The following is an 18,553-nucleotide window of genomic DNA, read 5'->3' as shown; positions in this document are numbered from 1 at the left end:
CAAAGGTTGCATAACTTATTAGTATCAGCCTGAGTATACGTTGCCTTTTCACATTGTCTTTATTTTAACTAATTCACATTTTTATTTCAGTCCTGTCTTTCTCAAACATCAACTTTGTAAAATTTATTGAGATCTAATTTACATATAAAATGCAGCATTTTGAAGTATACAATTCAGTAGTTTTTATTATATTCACAAGGTTGTGCAACCAACACCACTGTCTAGTTCCAGAACATTGTCATTGACCCAAAAGAACCCATGCTCAGTAGTAGCTACTCCACATTTCCCCCTCTCCCAGCCTCTGGCAACCACTAATCTAATTTCTGTTTCTATGGCTTTAACTGTTCTGGATAGTACTTATAAATGGAATCATGCCACGTGTGGCCTTTTGTGTCTGACTTCTTTTACTTAGCATGATATTTTAAGGTTCATCAATGTTGCAGCATGTGCCAGCACTTCATTCTTTTTATGATTGAACTAGAGGCCTGGTGCATGAAATCCGTGCAAGGGTAGGATCCCTAGGCCTGGCCAATGATCAGGGCCGATCAGGGCCTTCCAGCTGCACGCCAAGGCCTTCCTTCCCTGGCTGCTGGCTGCTGGCTGCCAGCCAGGGCCTTTCTTCATTCTGCGCCACCCCCTGGTGGTCAGTGTGTGTCATAGCAAGCGATTGAACTCCCATTCTCCCCAGCCAAACTCCTGAGGGGACAATTTGCATATTTGCCTTTTATATATATAGACTAGAGGCCCGGTGCACAAAAATTTGTGCACTTGGGGGGGGGGTCCTTCAGCCCGTCCTGTGCCCTCTCACAGTCTGGGACCCCTCGGGAGATAACGACCTGCTGGCTTAGGCCTGCTCCCAGGTGGCAGAGGGCAGGCCCAATCTCTAGGTGCAGCCCCTGGTCGGGCTCAGAGCAGGGCCAATAGGGGAGTTGGGGCGCCGCCCCCTGTCATGCACAGAGCTGGGCGGATTGGGAGGTTGCGATGCCACCCTCAGTCACGCACAGGGTAGGGCTGATTGAGGGGTTGGGGCACCGCCCCCTGTCACACTCAAGGCAGGGTCGATGGGGAGGTTGCGGCGCCACCCCCTGTCACTCACAGATCATGGCCCATCAGGGGGTTGGGGCGCTGACACCTGTCACTCACAGAGCAGGGCCCATCAGGGGAGTTGGGGCTCCATACCCTGTCACACACAGAGCAGGGCCAATCAGGGGGTTGAGGAGCTCCCCGCTGTCACTCACAGAGTAGGGCCAATAGGGGAGTTGGGGCACTGCCTCCTGTCACACACAGAGCAGGGCGGATCAGGGGGTTGGGGCGCTGCACCCTGTCACACTCAGGGCAGGGCCGATGGGGAGGTTATGGCTCTACCCCATCACACACAGAGCAGGGCCCATTGGGGGGGGCAGGTTGGGGCACCACACCCTGTCACAGAGCCGCAGGGTGATCGGGGGTTGGGAAGCTCCCCCCTATCAGGCACAGAGCAGGGCTGATCAGGGGGTTGGGGGCGCCTTCCCCTGTCACGAACAGAGCAGGGCAGATAAGGAGGTTTTGGCCCCGCCCCCTGTCACACACAGAGCTGCAGGGCGATCAGGGGGTTTGGGCGCTGCCCCCTGTCATGCTGATCCTGGTGCCGGGAGGCCTCTCGGCTCTGCTGATCCTGGTGCTGGGAGGCATATTACCCTTTTACTATATACGATAGAGGCCTTGTGCATGGGTGGGGGCCAGCTGGTTTGCCCTGAAGGGTGTCCTGGATCAGGGTGGGGGTCCCCACTGGGGTGCCTGGCCAGTCTGGGTGAGGGGCTGAGGGCTGTTTTCAGGCTGGCGGGTGACTGAAGCTCCCAACTGCTCCTTTTTTTCATTTTTTTTTTTTTTTTTTTTTTTTATTCTGGGCCAGCTTTAGCTCTGGTTCCAGCTCTGAGGCCTCGGCTGCTGAAAGCAGGTATCTGGTTTGTTTGTGTTCTATAATCAAAACACTGTAGCAACTCCAGCTCTGAGATAACGGCTGGCTGAAAGCAGGTTTCTGGGGTTTTGTTTAGCTTCTATATTTGTAACAATGTTTCAAACTGCAAGCTCAGAGGCCGGCAGCGGCAGGCGGGGAACGTTGGTTTCCTCCGTCACTGAAGCAAGCAAGCCTCATGTTAACTTCAAGCTGCCTGGCTGCCGGCCACCATCTTGGCTGGCAGTTGATTTGCATATCACCCTGATTAGCCAATGAGAAGGGTAGCAGATGTACGGCTAATTACCATGTTTCTCTTTTATCAGATAGGATAATATTTCATTGTATGGCTATTTAACACATCTTCTTTATCCATTTATCAGTTGATGGACACGGGTTGTTTCCACTTAGTGACTCTTAGGAATAATGCTGTCATGAACATTCTTGTACAAGTTTTGGTATGATTATGTGTTTTGGTTTTGTTTTTTCCCCTTAGGTCTATATCTAAGAGTGGAATTGCTGGGATAGATTATAACTCTTTGTTTAACATTTTAAGCAACTGTTTTCCAAAATGACTCATTATTGTGCATTTATTCATTTCTCCACATCCTCACTTGCTATTATATTATTATTTCAGCTGTCCTAATGGGTGTGAAGTGGTATCTCATTGTGATTTTGATTTGCCATTTCCTAGTGATTAATTACCTCAAACACTTTTTCATGTACTTGTTGGCTGTATGTATATTTTCTTTCCAAAAAGATCTATTCAGATCCTTTGCCCATTTTTTTTTAATTTTTTTTTATCAGTATCGTCTTTATTGCAAATCAGTTAACAAAAAAAAGATGAAAAAAAATACATCATTTTATCACCTACAGTTTTGCATGTCGTTAACTTTCTTATTGGCTCTGAAAAGAGCCTTTGGGTTTTCGGTGAACTTTGGGTAACGGTTTACGCCCTCTCGCCGCGGATGCGGCTCGCGAGCTGGATGTCCTTGGGCATGATGGTGACGCGCTTGGCGTGGATGGCGCACAGGTTGGTGTCCTCGAACAGCCCCACCAGGTAGGCCTCGCACGCCTCCTGCAGCGCCATGAAGGCCGAGCTCTGGAAGCGCAGGTCGGTCTTGAAGTCCTGCGCGATCTCGCGCACCAGGCGCTGGAAGGGCAGCTTGCGGATCAGCAGCTCCGTGAACTTCTGGTAGCGGCGGATCTCGCGCAGGGCCACGGTGCCGGGCCGGTAGCGGTGCGGCTTCTTCACGCTGCCCGTGGCCGGCGCGCTCTTGCGGGCGGCCTTGGTGGCCAGCTGCTTGCGGGGCGCCTTCCCGCCCGTCGACTTGCGCGCCGTCTGCTTGGTTCGAGCCATTGCAAAGCAAGGAGAGGCGAAGCTGGGGATCCCTTTGCCCATTTTTAAGTGGGTTCTTTGTCTTCTTGTTGTTTGAGTTGTAAGAGTTTTTATATATTCTCATCAGAAAGATGATTTGCAAATATTTTCTCCCTTTCCGTGGGTTATCTTCACTTTCTGGACAGTGTCCTTTAATGGATGAAAATTTTTAGTTTTGATCAAGTCTTACCTATTTTTTCCTTTGGTTGCTTGTGCTTTTGGTATCATATCACATTATCTTTTCTTCCTTGAAGAATAAAACACACACTAAACTAGGAATAAAGAGACACGAGCTCTATTCTCACCTCTGCAATTACAGAAATGTGTGAGCTTAGGCAAGTGCTTAAACTCATTGGGAACTCAGTTCCACATCTGTGAGAAGAAGCTGGGTTCAGCAGAGCAGGCACTTTGTAACTTTTTGTGAGTATGTTATCTGTATGAAAACCCCTAGGTTAGTAGTTCTCAACCTGGATTACATGTGGCAGTCTCTGAAGACTTTTTTGGTTGTCACAGCTGGGGATGGTTGCTACTGGCATCTAGTGAGTAGAGGTCAGGGGTACCGTAAACATGCTACAATGCACAGGATGGCTCTTCCAACAAAGAATCATCCAGACCAAAATGACAGTAGTGCTGAGGTTGAGAAGCCCTGCTCTAAAATTCTATTTCTGTTATTCCAGCTTCTTTTCAGTGGGGATCTTTGAGGCTGTCTGCAGGAGCCAGAGCATTTTGTGCTCTTAACCTAATGTTAGAGGTCCCAGCCTTATGGGGGCAGTGGAAGGGAGAGGTACCAATAATTCTTGCAAGTCAGGAGATCTTTTTGAAAGTGTTTTCAGGGTTTTAAAAACTATTGTGCCTTCTAATATGAAGAGAAATATTTCGATACAGACACCTCCAGGCAAAGTCTTGTAGATGTGTTCTTGTTATTGAGTCCTTTTCTTTAGGGTTTCTGGAACAAAATAGTTTTTGTGAAATAGTTGGTACATACTATGAAGTATATTTAATCAATCATAATGGGAAAAAAGAAACAGAACAGCTTGATGGGAGAAACGTGCAGTTATATGTCTCTGTATTAGTGAATTCTTTGACTTCAAAGGAAGTTAATATTGTTATTCCAGCTGAGCAGTTCACTTCAACTTTATCCCATACTATCTACTGGAATGTCCTGATTCACCTGAGTTCCATAAATAATCTATCTAAAATAAAATAGACAGTATCTTGAAATATGCTGCAGCATTTATGAAGATATTGGCATGTAAAAAGCTATTAAACTTGCAGGTATTGCTTTCTTGTGATAATATGGCTGATTATTTCATGCTTTGCACCATTAGATATAATTGTTACCACCACAACCACCACCGCTGTTATCATCATAGACTCAGTATTCTAAGCACTGTATAAGTGTATCTCATTTTTTGTCACAAAAATCTTATGAGGTAGTTTTTTTTAATCCTCACTTTGCAGATAAGAGCATAAGGTGCAATAATGTTGTAAAATACTTGCTAAACCATTTCCATATTAAACATTTTCTTGTATACCAAAACTGTTTCTTATTTCAACAACAGAAAAAGTATGTTTATTATTAAATCTGTAAACATTCATGTCCTGAATTTTCTGGCACCCTAGGTAATGTTAATTAAAGCCTGAGTTATTTCTAATTTTTTTAATGTCTTGTGGTTATTGGTTCTTGTAGCTTATATACATACCCGGTGCACAAAAATTTGTGCACTCAGGAGGGTCCCTCAGTCCGTCCTGTGCCCTCTTGCAGTCTGGGACCCCTCGGAGGATGTCCACCTGCTGGCTTAGGCTCACTCCCTGAGGGATCGCAACTAAGCTGGTAGTCAGACATCCTTCTGGCAGCCCGGGAGCTCTCGGGGAATGTCCACTTGCCAGTGGGGAGCAGGCCTAAGGTGCAGTCGGTCATCCTTAGCTTTGCTGAGGAGGCGGGAGAGGCTCCCGCCACCACCGCTGTTCTGGCAGCCATCAGCCTGGCTTGTGGCTGAGCATAGCTCCCCCTGTGGGAGCACACTGACCACCAGGGGGCAGCTCCTGCATTGAGCGTCTGCCCCCTGGTGGTCAGTGTGTGTCATAGCAACCAGTCATTCCCAGTCGTTCTGCTGTTAGGGTCAATTTGCATATTGCTCTTTTATTATATAGGATGTAGCTTGAAGCTACTGTAATACTTTTCCATCTCCAGACACCCATGTGCATGTGTGAATATGTAATTATAAAATTGTAAAACTTCTCCAATATATATAAGTAATGAAAGGGTTTTTGTTTAACTTTTTTAAAATGTACAGGAAGCAGTAAAAGAAAACAACAAGAGAAAAGAAATGGAAGAGAAGACTAGGAGGGCAAAGCTTGCAAAAGAGAAAGCCGAACAAGAAAAGCTGGAACGCCAGAAGAAAAAGAAACAGCTCATTGATATAAACAAAGGTATGAAGTACTTCCATGTTTTAAATGATCTATAAAGTGCAAAATAATTGCACTTAATTAATTTTGGATTATGAAGTGAATTGTATTATTGGTAGAAAAATTCACAATATTATTAATTACTTGTGTTAAATTCTCTCATGAAATTATCTGCATTTCTTGTCACCCTACACTGAGCACTCAGGATTTTTGGCAACCAATTCAAGGTAATATGTTGTTGAAACAGTCTTTTTCTCTTTGTTATTTTATTTTTTTGCCAAATTATGTTCCAGATGAGGCAGTGGTGAGGGAAGAAGGGGGCAAGATGAAGAGTTTACTGGTATGGGGAGATGAGCCTTATAGCTCCAATTTTCATTTTGTTGACACAGAGCAGCAATAATTAACACTCTTCCTAGGGGGCTTGAACATTTCAAGTCATAATTGATACCGACAGCACTATTATAAACAGGAAAAACTACGGAGCAGCATCCTGCTCAGCTGTGAGCCTAGGAACAAAATGCTGGTATATCCACGTATTATAAAGTAGTTGTTTTGTTGGTTAGCAAGAACGACCATAGATTAAAGGTATTTTTTTTGTTTGGTTTTGTTTTCTTTCTACAGAAGAGAAGGTAAATAAAGTAATTGGCACCAGATAGCTTCCCCCTGAAAATATAAGAATGAAAAAGCATAGTCTTTGCCACTGAAGGTTAGAGAATTTAAAAACAAAGCAAAATCAGAGCAAGATACAAAACAATATGATCAATATGGACCCCCTATTTCTAAATACAGTGATAGTCAAAATCGTAAGCACTGTATAATGTTGAGCATGTGCCATGTGCTGTTCTCTTTCACATGTTTGAAGTAAATTAATCCTCATAACATCTCTATGAGGTAGGTATTATTATCTCACTTTCCAGATGAGGAAACTGAGGCTCATAGAAATTAAGGAACTTGCCCAAGGTCACACAAACAAATTATTAGCACCAAGATTAGAATCCAAGCAGTCTGGCTAGGGAATCTTTGCTCTTGTAAATGCATTGTCAAATAATAATAATAACCACAAACAAACAAAAAACATGTAGTGCTTGCTATGTACCAGGAACTTTCCTGGGAGATTTACATATGTGAACATATTTAAGTCTCATAAAATCTTATTAGGAAAGTGCTACTATCTCATTTTAAGATTAGAAAACTAGGCACAGAGAAGTTAAGTAGCTTGCTCAAGTTCACAAAGATAGTAAGAGATAGAACCAAAATCTGGACCTAGGCAGTCAATGGCCCAAGTTCATTAGTAATTATTATTATATATTTTATTATAATTATTAATCAGTATCAATTATTCTGTGGTAATATTTCTAAATGGCTAATCTGAAATAATATCTATACCCATTAAGCTTATCCTTCACAACATTAGAATGTACAAAAATGTTCAGGAATTGACTATAGTTTATGTTTTCTAACCATGAAATAAATATAACAATTTAAAGAACTAAAAAAGTAGACAGCTGAGGTAAAATAATAGTATCAACATCATTTAGCAATCTTCATAGAATATGGTCTTGTTCCCACACCACACCACACCCCCCTCCCCAAGTATTTATCAACTTTCCACTATTTTCCTAAAAACGTATCTATAAAGAAAAAAAGAAATAAAGGACCTATATTGATTGTGCCTATAATATATATTCTTGTTCACCAAGATTTTGTTAATTACCTCTTCAAAGAAAATTGAAGACATAGGATAAAGATCCAAATAACTTCTTAAGCACATGCTTGGCTGAGTGGTCTGAACATGAAAGACACACTTTAAAGATAGGATTTATCTTTGTGTGTTGTTACCTTATCTCTATTTACAGATCAAATAGCAAACTTCACCATGAAGTTCTTGATTTGTGGCCCATATGTTGCAAATACTTATTATTTTTATTTATTGTAATATTATTTTACACCACATATGTGTGTTAGTCCTTATAAATATTTTTCAACAGGAAAGCTTTTCATTGGAAGTGTATAATCTTTTTATTTAGATATTTCAATTTATTGTTTACATATTAGTCATAGTTGAAAAAGGAATTATAATCCCACTCTCTAGAACATGAGAAAACAATGGAAGGTACTGTTATACAAATGGAATATATGAACGTAAATGGTATATGTGATTTTCAACCACATTCATATTACACAGTTTTAAAATGATCTAATCTCTTACAATGACCAATTACTTATTTGAAAACATAGAGTTGATTGAGGATATATGCCACCTAAGTATCAGTTCAAAGACAAGACATAAACAATTTTATTGGTGGTACTTATTATGTGTGAAGAAAAGAACTGTTTACAATATATAACTATCATGTTTCAGGGGACATGATTTAACAGTTAACTTTTTATATTACAAAGCAAGTTTAAGTATTAATTATTTTAGAAATAAACCACTGAAACTGGAATGACATTTAACTATATTCAAAGAAGATGGTAAATTAGCTGACAAAATTTACCTACCTACTAGAGAAAATCTTAATCTGTTGAGATAGACAATGTAGGTAGGATTTAGCTTTTTGACACACAGAAAGCAACACCTGCTATTATGTGAACGTTAGTTTAAAAAAAAAAAAAAAAGCTTACTGCCACGAATACTTAGGTACTTGGCCAACTTCTGACCTAAGAGACATATGAAGCCACAACAAACAAACAGAACACCCCAGGAATAATAAAAACCTTCTTTCTTATCATAGCTTTATTTCTCTTCTGTTGTTTCAGTCTCCAAATACATCTGGCACAGCGCTGCATTAGGGCCGTATCTAAGCGCATCAGTCTCATCTCCCAACTCTGTTAACTGTTCCAGTGAACACACACAAGGATAATGGTCTTTTAACATATCTGGCAATTTAGAAGTCTTGTCTTGAAGACGTTGAAAATGTCTAGCTGGTGTCAGAAACTGTAGCTCTTTAAATGTAGAATTTGTTTTTTCCAATTGCATTTTCTTTTTTACATTTTGCAAGAATGGTGTAGTAGACACATTCTATTTAATTAAGCAACTCTCCCTAGTTTCTGCATTGAGGGTTTTAACATCATTGGTTATCTTGCTCTTTTTTGCAATCTTGAAATACCACATTTCTATGATGTTTATTTTCCATTTCAGGTTTTCCTGACTCTAGATTTGTTCTTCGGTTGAACAAGTCTCCTCAAAATTTTCTCCAAATGTAACTTTTTCTTGACTCTTCATTGTTAGAGTATCTCCAGTTGCATGTTGCATTTCTTCAGTAGGCCAAGCTCTTGCCAGAATGGCCTTCTCATAGATTGCGATAAGATTTCCAATAGAACTTGTAAGTGCTTCAACACGTGCATACCCAATATTTAGCAAGCTTTTTTTGGCATCTGAAATATTTTTAATCGGCTCATTCAGTGTGTCCAACATTTCTTCTTTGGGGCATCCCTCATTAATCAGCTTTAGGCCTTCACAAAATGTCCTGTTTACTTTTCCAGGAAATAGTCGGTGTTCATCTTCTGATGTGGTAGTCCAAAGGACCCAACTGATTTTTCATTTCCGGTTCAGGCTGGGGAACTACTGAGCGAGGAGGATTTTTAGCATTCTTCTTTTGCTAGCTCTCCACTCGCTCAGATGAGCTTTTCTTTCTTTGCAGTTTCTTTGGGATGAACCCATCTACATAATAGGTATCTCATCTGTCGATACTTGCTTTTGCTATAGTATGTCCACGTTGGTCTTTGGTTTTTGACTTTTCTATCAGTTTGGTGTTAGAAAATGAAGCAGGCCTGGCTGTGATTTCAGATGTGATGCTCCTTGATATTTTCTTATTTCTTTTTACTTCCTGAGAAGAGCTGGGTTTGACACTAAAGAAAACTATTTAATTGTAGTAATTCTTTCTCATGAGACCCTTTCCGAATTGTAACATTGGCAAAGGTTCTACTGATGCCTTGTTTCAGGGAGCCCAGGGTACTATGGGTATTATTGTGGTTTTCTATATGAATTGAACTCACATTGAACAATTTGGCCACAAGCACAGAGTTCTTGAGCATGTTAGCACCTTGCTTTAGTTTCCTGTGGTTACTTGTTTCTTTTTATTATTGTTTTAATGTGAAATGCTTGGATTAATGTCATACATTGACCTTGGGGCTCACCTTTAATTGGTAACAACTGCAGATTTTTATTATTATTGTCCAAATTATGTGTGTCAATTGCTATGGTCGAATTGGTTAATTCAGTAGAAGGTTTTAAAGGAATATACTTTTTTCCTGTTGTAATATTATTTTTGTGCCTTGTAGTTCTAAGGACATTTTCTTTATGAGACTTTTTTGTCTTAGGTTTCTTCTTGGACGTGATCCTCATGTGTCATCACTCTCTGGTTGCTACTGGATAATATCTGATTTTCCTGTTTACATGCAAAAAAAGTTTTTCTTTTGAACAGATGTTCCTTGAGTTTTTGTTTTCTTTGCTCTCCAAACATGAACTGGGCTCTCCGACTCAGAGGAAGCTGCGGGTCGTATGACACCGCTGGGGCGCTCATCTCAGTGCGAGGTCACATGTGGTCTTAATTAAGGTGAAAAGATGCTGAAAAGAAATAATAATTAGAACAGCATTGCGTGTCAAGAAGGAACTCAGTGTCAGTGAGCTTCTCAGACAGTGTCTCATAAAAAATGCTGTTGTTAACTAGGTGTAAGTCAATTACAGACATTCTGAGAACCTGGGAGGAAGCATGGTAGAGCTACACAAAATGTGACTCCATGGGAGCTGTGAGAATGACGTACAGTCAGAAAGTGATTTAGAGAACTTTAAATGTGTCCAATTAGAACAGTGTATTCCACTTGCCATTGCAGGAACATTGCAATCTTACTTTCCACTGAATGAGAGATGACAGAATATTTGACTGCCATTGTGAGATACCTATTTTGTAGAGCAGAGATTTTCAGTCTTTTTCATCTCATGGCACACAAAGTAATTACTAAAATTCCGTGGCACACCAAAAATATATATTTTTTGCTGATCTGACAAAAAAATAGGTATAATTTTGATTCATTCACACTGGACAGCTATTGTTATGTTCGCTGTTGTCGTTTTCTTTAATTTGACAGTCTAAGGAAAAAGAGGTCAGTGCCCCTGATTAAATTGTCAATCGTTGCATGTTTTAAAAATTCTTGTGGCACACTGGTTGAAAATCACCGATGTAGAGTGTAGACATACTTCAGAACATGTGACTAGAGATGCACATCATTGGAACCAAGGATCTTAACTAAAGCGAAGAGTCCCTTGGGTAAAGAAAATCACTTGAAAATTACAAACAATGTACTATTTCTGTAAATTTCAATTTCAGATCAACTTAGCAAACTGCAAACCTCTCTCTTTTAAAAAACATATCCTGTGACCCACATATAGCTAATAAGTAACAACAATAAGATATATTTACCTGGCATGCAAAATTATGTATATCATCAAGAAAAAAATATTTTAGAATTTACTTATTCAGAAGAACAGACTAAAGCAAACACAAAAGGGTATTTCTGTAATCTAGATGTGATCAGAATTAAGTAAAAGTATCATGAAAACCAAGCAGCCAGAGGATTATATCTTTTAGGTTAAATCTGTAAAAAAAAAACAACAAAAAAACCATGTTTAAGGCTCCATTTTGAGAGCATTGGGGATCAGGAGGCAGAGGCCAGGATAAGAAATAGTATATTTTAATAATGAAGGAAATAAAAGGCATGATTATATGTGAAATAGTCATTTTGTAAACATTAAGTAGTATGACTGAAAAGTTATTAAAGCCTGCATGTCAAAAAGTAGAGACCAGCCCTAGTTCTGCCACTTACTAGCCTTATGCTTGTTCTGGTCCTTCATCTCTTCATGCCTCAGTTCCTCATCTATAATGTAGGATAATGACATTTACCTCTATAACAGTTTTAGTGAAGAGTAAATGAGTTATTTAAGTACAGTATATAACATGGGGCCCAGAGTATATTTGTAGCTACTGATAATTAGTCATTTTGTGCAATTGAAAAATCTCAAAAAAAACAAATTTAAGACATAGTCCCCACCCTCCCGTGATTTACAGTTTTGTCAGAGAGAGAGAGAGAGAGATGTAGGGGCTGAAAACTCTTTTCCAGCAATCAAGCTTAGGTTCATTACCTGGGGTCCTGTGAATTAGACTGAAAAAAGATGGATTATCAAGAAAAACAACAACACCAGTTTATTGAATGCATGCATTACCCAAGGAGGTGGGAGCACTCGGTGATGAGCAACTCAAAGGGGTGGTTAGAACTTGGGCTTATATAACAGCTTCACAACAGAAAAATTCATTTTCAAAAAATTTTAAATAAAACAAGGGAAAAGGATTTTGAGTTTCTAGAGGGGCAAATTGTGAGAGGATAAATATATGGGGAACTAATGAAGGTGAGGGCTAGTTAATAACGTTTTGTCTGTAGTGCCTCTGGTGCTGTCTCTGAACTAATCAGGTATATCTAGAGTTGCTTCTGGTGATTAACTTCCGTCCTTCCTGGTACAGAGGAGAAGAGGGACACCTTTACAAATATATGTCCTGTTTTTAGGCAAGTAGGGGGAGGGTAGAGAGCTTATCTTGTATTTGTTGCTTCTTATTGCCTTCCTTTCGAAATAATCCTCCTGCCAAAGTGGCATATTTTGGGGTGACATAGTCTGCTATCCTTCAGGTGAAATAAATCTGAACCAGCAAAGTGTAAACTGTGTACTAATAGAAAACAGATTATTTAGAACTATCTAAAAGGGGAAATCCGCCCTAGCTGGTTTGGCTCCATGGATAGAGCATTGGCCCTCGGACTGAAGGGTCCTGGGTTCAATTCCGGTCAAGGGTATGTACCTCAGTTGCAGGCTCAATTCCAGGCTCTGGTCAGGGTGTGTGAGGGAGGCAACCAATCGATGTCTGTCTCTCACATCAGTGTTTTTCTCTCCGTCTCATCCTCTCCCATCCTCTCTCTAAAAATCAATATATCCTCAAGTGAGGATTAACAAAATAAAATAAAAGGGGAAATTAATGAAGTTTGATAAAATAATGTAAAGTTTCATGGAAAAGGCTAAGCATAGTCTCAGGGCATATCAGTAGAACTAAACACTGAAGGATGGGTAGTATTTGGCTAAGCAAAGGCGAAAGTGGTCAAGTAAAAGAGAATAGCGTCAGTAGTAGTGCACGTCAGCACGTAAGGCATCAGGCCTCATACAGGATATGTTTAATGGCCCATAGGAAAGTACATCAAAATGATTAAGAAGATAGCTCTTAAGTTCAAGTCCCACATCCACAAATGACTAGCCATATAATCTCAATTTACTCATCTATAAAATGGAATAATAGTGCCTTCCTTGTTATCGTGACAGCTAAATGAGATAACTCACAGAGACTCCTGTTATTTATACTATAGTCCAGGGGTCCTCAAACTTTCTAAACAGGGGGCCAGTTCACTGTCCCTCAGACCATTGGAGGGCCGGACTATAGTTTAAAAAAAAACTATGAATAAATTCCTATGCACACTGCACATATCTTATTTTGAAGTAAAAAAACAAAACGGGAACAAATACAATATTTGTATTTGCATGTGGCCCGTGGTCCATAGTTTGAGGACCCCTGCTATAGTCTGTCAATTATATGTTGACATCTTTGGTTTCTGATAAATAGTTCAATGTTCAGTAAATATTTTCTTATATTGTCATTGCAGGGAAGTGTTTAAATTGGAAAACTGTTAGAAAGGTAGGAAGACTGTTGGAAAGATTGTGAACAGCCTTCCAAGTCACATGGGAGTTGTTTTGTGATGAGGTTGGAGAGCCAAGGTGATTGTAGGATTTTGTTCAGAGATTCCCAGGACAGTGAGCCAGAAGCACAAGAAAGGAGAGGTGACTACAAGGTAGATGTAGTTGGAAAAGGACAGTGAAAGGTGAGAAGAAGAAAAAGAATTAGCTCATACCTTATTCTGTCTTCAAAGAAGGATTTTAAACCTGAGGCAGTTTAGGAAGGTGGTAACAGGAAGGAAATTTTCTTATAACAGGAGTTTCTAGCAACAGATTCACTAATAGCCAAGATTTTTTTTTCTTTTAAAGAGCAGCTTATTTTACCAATATATAATTATGCATTGATATTTTTGACATATTGGGTTATTTCATTCATTCAACCAACATTTATTGCACCATTTCCCAAATAATTATAATTAGAGCATGCACAGTAATACACTATTTATTTAAATGTAAAATTGAGAAACCTAATTTCATTGCAGCAAGAAATATGCTAAATCAATAAATGTACTCTAAAATGTGTAGTAGTATATAAACTATGCAAAGTACTTGGTATAATCTATGTTCTCCAACCTTTGATTATATTAGTATAGATTATAATTAACTTAGGGACCACTAAAAATAAATTAATTAATTCTGTAGGTAGAGTAAGGAGGCTTGTCAAATATTTGTAATATTTGTGAGTAAATCTCTTTTCATGTTTACCTCTTTTCAAATTGATTGCAAGGACTGAGAAGAAGCAATAAAAAGAAATGCATTTTTAAAAAAGGTTGTTTTGAGATTGGAAACTCCAATGTGTTTTGTATGCAAATATTATTTAATCAGGAACAGTGTTGTTCCTCCTTATATAAGATTATATGGAAATTAGAATTGCCTAGTTTCTTCTAGGATGATAATAAATAATGATCTACTTTAGTGAGATCTGATGATGTCAGTCTTCTGAGAGTGAATTAGCAAATTTTAAACAATAAACCTAAATATTTAAACTCTGTGATTAGTGGTGGATAGAAATTTTTTCTCTGTTTTCTAAGTTTTAAAATAATTACATCTTGTAAGTAAATGAGTTCATTTTACATTACATTATTTTAAGCTGCATAGGTCAAAACTGTATTTCCTAATGTCATACCCTTGACATTAAATTACAGTAACCAAAATTATATATTAGAATACCCATAATTAATGGAATTGATCCTGTTAGTATTAAAGCTCTCCTGAGAGTATAAATTATTGAGACAATATAGGTACCATCAATCTGGCATATTTCATAAATGCTTATGAATGGCTCATAGATGCAACTGCAAAAGCTAAACAAAGCTTGTAGACTTTGTGGGTCTAGAACAGGGGTGGGCAAACTTTTTGACTCGAGGGCCACAATGGGTTCTTAAACTGGACCGGAGGGCCAGAACAAAAGCGTGGATGGAGTGTTTGCGTGAACTAATATAAATTCAAAGTAAACATCATTACATAAAAGGGTACGGTCTTTTTTTTCAATAGTTTTATTCATTTCAAATGGGCCATAGTTTGCCCAAGGCTGGTCTAGAAAAAAAATCATTGACCTAATAAGCCTTATCTATGAAGGAAAAATAATATCTGACTGATATTTCACTTATTTAAATTTTCTTGCTCCCTACATTAGCAAACATTTCAAGAAATCTATGTTAATTCACTGTCAGAAATTTTCTGTGTTCTCTAGGTTTGTTTTTTCAGTGGAGATTTATGGGGCTATTTCACCAAAAAAAAAAAAAATATTCATCACAGTAAAAATTTGCACAGGTCTTTAGAGGTTTTAGCAAGCTAAGTTATTTAGTATAAATGTGGGGCTTTGTTATTTTAATGAAACATCCTTAGCCCGTTTTAGGTAACATCATGCCACACTACTGCAATTCATTCAATAAACACTCCTTGAATTTCTGAGTTCAAGTACTGGGTTAAGGCATTGAGGTATAAGAGGAGCTCCCACAGTAGCAACCATCCAATGATAAAGCACATCCTGTTGGCTGATTCTGATGACCCTGCGACATGTCATCTCAGACAGATCTTTCATTGGGTTAGCTTTCAGGCCAGATGAGTTCAACCTTTTCCCCCTTGGAGCCAAGCAAACCTGAGTTCAAATTCTGGCTCTGCACCCTAAACAATGTAACTTTGGGCAATTCACCTCTGTGATCCTCAGCTTCCTTGCCTATAAAAACAGGGGAAAGAAGGGCACCTGCCTCCTAGGAACTTCATAAGAATTAAATGGGAGAATACAAATCTCTTAGCACTTGCCTGGCACATGGTTAGCACTTAAATGTTAAATGTTGTTAGCCCATTCATAATAATAGCTATTTCAATGAACAGATCCAAGAAATCTATTAATGGCAATAATCACTACAATAAAATCTTGGTGACTAGAATGCCTGGGGAAGAGATGTTTTGATTAATTGGATTTTATAATTATGCTAGAGGCCTGGTGCATAAAATTTGTGCACTGGGGAGTTTGTCCCTTAGCCCGGCCTGCACCCTCTCCAATCTGGGACACCTTGGGGGATCCCTGTGGGATTGGGCCTAAACAGGCAGTCAGACATCCCTCTCACAATCCAGGACTGTTGGCTCCCAACCGCTCGCCTGCCTGCCTGCCTGATTGCCCCTAACTGCTTCTGCCTGCCAGCCTGATTGATGCCTAACTGCTCCCCTGCTGGACCAGTTGCCCCTAACTGCCCTCCTCTGCCAGCCTGATCGCCCCCAACTGCCCTCCCCTGCTGGCCATCTTGTGGTGGCCATCTTGTGTCCACATGGGGGCGGCGGCCATTTTGTGTGTTGGATTGATGGTCAATTTGCATATTACTCTTTATTATATAGGATAGAAAGCCATGTGTATATCTGTCTTTATTATCCATAATTTTTATGAACTCTATTAGTCTACAACCTTCCTCCCACCCTCCCAACCACCTCTCCACTCCCTCCCAGTATTTTTGGCTTTGCATTTTATACAGATGAATGTGCAGCATATAGTGCTTAAATATAATTTTGTACAGATAGGCAGCATGCAAGGTATAGACCACTGGTTGATCATTAGGACTTTGTTATCGTCTCTGGACCATTATCAGAGCATCAGGAATGGTTGCGTACAGGCATCAGAGACTTGGCTTCCTCTGTCCTATTCCAGAATACCCTCTAGCTTAACTGAAGGTGCTAGTTATTTTTTCCTGTAGCCAATTTGAGCCACTTACCGTGAGTAATCTTTTTCTGACCTCATACTAAAATAATTAAATTTCTGGCACCAGCTCACTGGATGTAACTGCTAATCTCTCATGCTATCTGCGTTAGCAGGAAAACATTTTTCTACATCTACTAAAAATATTCTTCTAAATAGGAGACAAAAATAAATATGTGAAACGAGATAGGTAATATACTTTAGATCTCATTAAGAGTTCTTACAGTCTAAATTCAGAAACTCGGATTTGCAAAAACTATCAGAGCTGTCTTCAGTGTGGTGAGCATTTAACAAGATTTCATCGGTTCTCAGGTGGAAGATGAGTAGTGCTGGCAGTTACAGACCAGCTTTCCTCTGCAGTGTGCGCTCTTTGCCATGCGCTCCTTATGTAACTCTGCTCGGCAGAAACCCATGAAAATCCTGGAGCGGGTGGGTAAAAACAATCAAATTGGCTGCCTGAGAAAGGACCAAAACACATTGTAGGTGGCCTAATCACTTCTTAGAAACATACTTTGGTTCCATATTTTAATATTCTTATTAGAGAAAAGTATCAAATGAATAACAGCTGTTATAGACCAACATCGCAATTAATTTGGTTCCGTTCTCAGTCAAATGCGTTTAGATTCATGTCAGTAATTACACCTAACAGACTCATAGAACCAACAAACTGCACTGAACCCAACTGAGTCTCTAATGACTTCTTTTTTTTAATTATATTTGTTCCACCCACATTGAATCCCTGAGCCCCTGGGCTGCTTCAGAATCAGGGTAAAATCTATTGTTACACTAAATATGCAAAAGGATTATTATGGATGCAAACCTTTCAGTGATTTTTAATTTAATTCTACAAGTATTTATTGAGTGCCTACAGCATGCTGAGCAGGGGTGACACACCCGAATCACGCTATTATTGTCTGACAACTCAGCACTATTAACCTGCTTAAGGGGTTGCTGTCAGCCTTTCCCTCTCTGTGTCTCTCTTCTGTGAGAAGTAACGGCTCTTGATGCATATGTATGCATGTGTGTATGTATCCACTCACATAGGACAATGGGTACCTTATAACATCTGTCTTTCACTTTTTCCCAAATGGTTTACATATGGAAACTTCTATTTTTATGTCTAGTCGATCCTCAGTTGCTCCTTTCATACATGAACGATCTATAACAGACTATCATCACTATTCAGTGGGAAAAAATGAGGGGAAAAAAAACCCATATCTTAGTTTAAGAAAACAATTATGCCTTTGTTATAATGCTATTAGAAAAACATTATAACCTAATCCTGGAATACTGATTGTCATCTAAATGAACAATGGGTTTCATATGCTCTTTCCTAATAGCTCAGAAAATGATGGTATGATTCATTTGGGAAGCAAAAATAATAATCCTTTTAAATGTGCAATTAACTATGGATGACATAATACTTCTATTTGTTTGAACCAGTGTTGGAATCTGCTTTAAGTGCACATTGTGTAAAAATAAAAAAATTCTCTTTTTATCAGAGGAGATATGTCAGAGCTCCTGAATTTGATTTAGCCTTTTCTGTTTGCCGAGCCCTGGACAGGGCTGTGTAGGAATTACTTGGAGCATCACTAAACAGGATGGAGGGGTATGGGTCCAGGGGGCCGCAGGACCAAGGTCCTAGGGCAGCAGTTCTCAACCTGTGGGTCACAACCCCTCTGGCGGTCGAACGACCCTTTCACAGGGGTCGCCTAAGACCATCCTGCACATCAGATATTTACATTATGATTCATAATAGTAGCGACATTACAGTTATGAAGTAGCAACAAAAATAATTTTATGGTTGGGTCACAACATGAAGAACTGTATTTAAAGGGCCAGAAGGTTGAGAACCACTGTCCTAGGCCATTT

At 39.5% G+C, this 18,553-nt stretch overlaps 2 protein-coding genes and 1 pseudogene across 7 annotated transcripts in view; 1 reads left to right on the top strand and 2 right to left on the bottom strand.

The window, feature by feature from the left end:
- Positions 1 to 18,553, top strand: part of DIAPH2 (diaphanous related formin 2) — a 939,982-nt gene that overhangs the window by 732,964 nt on the left and 188,465 nt on the right. For all 6 annotated transcript variants that reach the window (XM_036305330.1, XM_036305327.1, XM_036305331.1 and 3 more), the window contains one exon: positions 5,609 to 5,744. In XM_036305330.1, the coding sequence (XP_036161223.1) occupies positions 5,609 to 5,744 (136 nt within the window). The remainder of the gene's footprint in view (positions 1 to 5,608; positions 5,745 to 18,553) is intronic.
- Positions 2,869 to 3,313, bottom strand: LOC118654109 (histone H3.1-like). Its single transcript, XM_036305337.1, has one exon. It carries the CDS (start codon positions 3,291 to 3,293, stop codon positions 2,883 to 2,885), a length of 411 nt encoding a protein of 136 aa, XP_036161230.1. The 5' UTR covers positions 3,294 to 3,313; the 3' UTR covers positions 2,869 to 2,882.
- LOC118654106 lies at positions 8,458 to 10,246 on the bottom strand (annotated as a pseudogene).

The sequence above is a fragment of the Myotis myotis genome, unplaced genomic scaffold (genome assembly GCF_014108235.1).
Source record: "Myotis myotis isolate mMyoMyo1 unplaced genomic scaffold, mMyoMyo1.p scaffold_m19_p_4, whole genome shotgun sequence".
Taxonomy (NCBI): Eukaryota; Metazoa; Chordata; class Mammalia; order Chiroptera; family Vespertilionidae; genus Myotis; species Myotis myotis.
This window is presented reverse-complemented; position numbering and strand designations above follow the sequence as displayed.

Bases quoted from the DNA above. Each gene is read 5' to 3' on its own strand.
- LOC118654109 (XM_036305337.1), bottom strand. From the start codon at position 3,293: ATGGCTCGAACCAAGCAGACGGCGCGCAAGTCGACGGGCGGGAAGGCG.